This window comes from Crocuta crocuta, unplaced genomic scaffold (genome assembly GCF_008692635.1).
Source record: "Crocuta crocuta isolate KB4526 unplaced genomic scaffold, BGI_CrCroc_1.0 scaffold77, whole genome shotgun sequence".
NCBI lineage: Eukaryota > Metazoa > Chordata > Mammalia > Carnivora > Hyaenidae > Crocuta > Crocuta crocuta.
The window spans coordinates 6,393,637-6,398,392 of NW_027532172.1; the positions used below are offsets into that span (position 1 = coordinate 6,393,637).

The 4,756-nt window shown below is 47.1% G+C and overlaps 1 protein-coding gene across 3 annotated transcripts in view; it reads right to left on the reverse strand.

The window, feature by feature from the left end:
* Positions 1-4,174, reverse strand: part of USP4 (ubiquitin specific peptidase 4) — a 46,114-nt gene extending 41,940 nt beyond the window's left edge. The window contains exons 1-2 of one of the 3 annotated variants that reach the window (XM_077777186.1): positions 4,037-4,172; positions 1,317-1,444 (exon numbers count right to left, since the gene is read on the reverse strand). In XM_077777186.1, coding sequence (XP_077633312.1) covers positions 1,317-1,444; positions 4,037-4,137 — 229 coding nt within the window. In that variant the 5' untranslated portion in view covers positions 4,138-4,172. Of the gene's footprint in view, positions 1-1,316; positions 1,445-4,036 lie in introns of all 3 variants that reach the window. The other 2 variants (XM_077777187.1, XM_077777188.1) reach the window with 2 other exon arrangements.
* Positions 4,175-4,756: the final 582 nt, after the last annotated feature.

Genomic DNA, 4,756 nt, shown 5'->3' on the forward strand with positions numbered 1-4,756 from the left:
AAGTGCGGGGGGGGGGGAGGAAAAGTGCAAATACACTGCTGTGCTCCCTTGGGCAACTTCATGGTATGATCCCACCATCGGTGACCTACATCAGGAAACAAAGTACATGAACTATTCATCATGTCACTTAGACCTCCCCTAAAACAAGTCTGAGCATTTTTTTTTTTTGAGAGAGAATGAATCTCAAGCAGGCTCCACACTCAGCGTGGAGCCCAATGTGGGGCTTGATCCCACAACCCTGGGATCATGACCTGAACTGAAAAAGAGTCAGACGCTCCACTGACTGAGCCACCCAGGAGCCCAAAGCATGTTCATTTTTAAAAACACCCAGCTTAGTGTTAGGTACTTGGATCAATCTTTGTGCATGGTCTATCTTGCTGCTGCTCTGATTTGGAGCACAATCGACAAATCACCTCTGCCCTGCTTGCAAGTGAGTCTTAAGCTAGGCAGAACAGAGCCTAAGAAAGCAGGACTGTCATCTCAATGCATCTACAGGTATAAGCCCAGCTCTGGTAGGTCACTTATCACTTTTTCAGTCACATCTTCCACCGGGAACTGATTGTGATGATAACTCTACTTTCCACCTCTCCTCACACTACTTCTGTAACAAACAACCATCACTGGAATGCTTGATGGATGAGACAGGCCTACAGTTTGTTCCACTGCAAAGGTTAACACAGAACATTCTGGTATATGTGCTGCCGAAGCGAACACAACACAGAATATTCTGGTATCCAAATTTCAGATTCCAGATGCAATTTCAAAATGATATCCTATTTCTTTCCATTCCACATGCTAATCTATAATGTGACATCTCTGGCAGAAATAATTTGCAAAAAGAAAAATACTGGAAGCATGCTCTTGTTAGAAGCAGTTCGTTTAGGAAAAAAGTAGCTTAACTTCTCCCTGAGTGTCTACAAAGACTTCTTTGATAGATACAAATCAAGGATATTTGTTTCTATCCCCTCACAGTAGCAAAGTTAGGTTCACGATGTCCATGTTACTGATAAACACCACTGTAGGCCACTGCATGGGTGATTATTTCAGTTAGAAAAGCAATGGGGGGGGGGGGGGAATGCCTGGGTGTCTCAGTCAGTTAAGCATCTGACTTTGGGTCAGGTCATGATCTCACAGTTCCTGGGTTCAAGCCCTGCATTGGGCTCTGTGCTGAAAGTTAAGAGCCTGGAACCTGCTTCAGATTCTGTGTCTCCCTCTCTCTGCCCCGCCCCTGCTCACTCTCTCTCTCTCAAAAATAAACATTAAAAATAAAATTTAAAAAAAAAAGGAAAGAAAAGAAAAGCAATGGGATACTATACCTGAAAAGAGTCCAGAATTATCTATTGGACCAGGAAACAGATTGTGTTCACCCACATTGTACATATCCCAGCTGTCGAAGCCCACATACTTCTTCCACTGCTTGAACCACCGGCTGTCAATAAGATACCTAGAGACAGACAAAAATTTACTCTACCAGAAAAGCTGAGGTTGTACGCGTCTGCAACTGCTCTCTTAATTTCTTTTTGTGGTCTTCCAACCTGAGCAACACACAGTCCCCATTCAAAAACACACTCAAGAACAAGAGCAGGAACAGGCCTCACATGGTAGAGAGGATCTGACAAAGGCCAAAAATCCATTAACTGAAATGATTGCTGGAAAAATGAATAGGGGCACCTGGCTGGCTCAGTCAGTGGAGTATGAGACTCCTGATCTCTGGGTCATGAATTCAAGCCTCATGTTGGGCACTGAGCTACTTAAAAATAAATAAATACATAAATAAATAAATACACACACATATATGTATATAAAGAATGAATAAAAGGAAATGACTAGCTTCAAAAGGCTTATTTTTTTAAATGTTTGTTTATGTTTTTGGGAGAGAGAGAGTGTGTGCACATAGGAGAGGGGCAGGAGGAGACAGAGATTGAGAGAATCCCAAGCTGACTCCACACTGTTAGTGCAGAGCCCGATGCGGGGCTCAAACTCACAAACTGTGAGATCATGACTTGAGACAAAATCAAGAGTTGGATGCTTAACCAACTGAGCCACCCAGGTGCCCTCAAAAGGCTTTTTTAAATGATGTCCTCCTGGGATGCCAGGGTGCCTCAGTTGGTTAAGCATCCAACTTAGCCTCAGGTCATGATCTCACGGTTCATGGGTTCAAGATCTACTTCAGGCTCTCTGCTTCAGATTCTGCATCTCCCTCTCTTTGTCCTTCCCTGCTCACACTCTGTCTCTATGTCTCTCTCTCAAAAGTAAATAAACATTAAAAAAAAAAAAGATATTTACTATTCATTTTTAAAATTAATAAATAATGTCCTCCTATGAGTAAAATCTTGTTTGCTAATAAACAAGTTATTAAATTCATAATGATCTTTATAGAGGTCCTTGTCCAAGACAGATAGTTTGGGTACACTGTGCGATAACACCATATACTCCCATACTCCTGTGAGAACTAGAAGATATTAAAAATATGCGTGTGTAATAAAATATATTGTAACAAAAAATTAATTCATAACTTTTTAAAAAAAGTGTGTTTACATATATATGCATATACAACAGTGTTTCAGTATAACATATAATAGTTTCTAGTCTCTAGTTATTAAGTTGCTCTGGTTATATTTAAAAAGTATCACTATGCTGTTGAGGCATCTGGGTGGTTCAGTCAGTTAAGCATCTGACTTTTGGTTTAGCCCCAGATCATGATCCCATGGTTCATGAGTTTGAGCCCCAAGTCGGCTATGCGCTGACAGTGCAGAGCCTACTTGGGATCCTCTTTCTTCCTCTCTCTCTCTGCCCCTCCCCTGCTCATATTCTCTCTCTCTCTCTCTCTCAAAAAAAACTTTAAAAAAAAGTATCACTATGCTGTTTTACAACTAAGACAGAAGAAGGGAGAAGTATCTGTGGGGGGAGAAAAGCACAATTATCTTGGTGAGTCCTTTAAGTTTTATAGCCAACAAATGTCAGAGATCAGGCAGCTTCCCAGAGGCCACAAGGATCCATAAATATATCCAAATCTCTACAACGCTCTTTTCCCTCCAAACCCCTTGAACAGCACCCTCCAAATACTTCTAGTGTGTGATCTTAGTCTGTCTCAAACTTCCTCTGGTTCTACTGGGTATTCATCATATATCACCCCTATACAGGATAACTTCCTCTGTTTGCCCTACATTTCACAGCTTGGCCAGCTCAAGAATACTGTATAGCCCTATCTGAACTCCTCATCCCAGTGTGTCCCTCACCTGCTCAATTCCTCTGTTACTGTAAATGGCATTATCAACAAAGCCACAGTTGCTTAAAAATGGATGTTCAATCAAGTTCAATGCAAAGCCAAGCCCTGGCTTTCTACTCCCACATGATAAAGACCACCCAGGAATCTCCTCACTAGTGGAAGTATCTTCCCTTCCACTAAACAACTTATTAAGAAACCTCTGGTCTCAGACTTGCTCTTCTAAACTCTGAACTTTTAATCTTTTTATCTAGGCTCTAATCTGTCCTCTTCTCTCACTCCGAAACGCTGCTGCCACAATTATTTACTACCAAAGTAACCTGGACCTCTCAAACATTTGTTCAGCTTCTGACCTTGGCACCCGCTCGGCAGTTTACAAGTTACAAAAGTATCCACTTCTGACCGTCTTCTCAACCCGAAAGGTGGGGGTGCCAGATATTGGTACCCTAGCTTTAACAGTAAGGAACCGGGATCTGGGAGGTGTGGTCGCCTTCGCTCAAGGTCACACAGCAAGTCCTCAAAGGTAAAAGGGTTCTTCACAACCTGAAGGTCCCCTTCTCCACATCCTGCAGCCCTCGCCCCCACCGGGTCCGTCTTCTGGGGTTCTGAATGGGCCGGGACGACCTTCACTCCTTCCCAGAGGTGATACTGCTTTCCTCTCCTGAGGGACAGGGTTCAGGGCAGCCTCCTCCAAGGGTCTAACATCGCCCCCGCCCGGCCCCTACCCAAGCCCGGAAAGAGGGGTCCGGCCTGAGGACGAGAGCCCCTGCCCCTGGTCTTGAGCGGCGGAACGGAGGGCCTGACGCTCACCACTGCGCCCCTCGTTGGAGCGTGGTCCTCATCAAGGCCCCGAGCTCCGATTTCTGGGTCTCCGCATCCGGTCGCTCACGGCAGCCTCCACCTTCCGCCATCTCGTCCGCTGCCCCGGCCCAGCCGGCCCGGACATCCGCCTCGCGCACGGCGTGCTGTGGACCGCGCCCACGCACGCACACACGCACGCGCGCGCGCGCGCTCCCAAACCCCACATCGGGCCGCGGCCTCGACTGCCCGCTGGCCTTTGCCTTTTCCGCCCGCCTCTCACGCGCGGTTCCTCTCCCACGGATGCGCGGCGGAGCTGGGAGGGGGCCGGAAGAGGAGGCGGGCGCCGCGAAGCTAGCTGCGCTTTTCTCCTGCCCTGTGGGCAGCCCCGCGGGATGGCTGTTCCGCACCCCTTTCTCTGTCTTGCTCGGCCATCTCTAGGTGACTGATAGAAGATACCCCCCTGCCCCCGGGCACCCCACCGGGGCCCGTGTGTTAGCCTGCTCCTAGCTTTCCTAGCTTTCATCTGGAGACCTTAGGCCAGTCCTTAGCCGCCCAAAGGTGGGAGCGAGGTCCCTGCCCTGAAGACCCTACAGGGATTTGGGGGAGTGCCGTGTGCATCAGCGCCTTGGGACCGGCACTCAACGGTGTGGTCTAGTCATTAACATTCGTCTCAAACAGTCTAGATGCCAGAATCATGGCCCACAGACGAGTTCCGCCAGCACTCCTCAC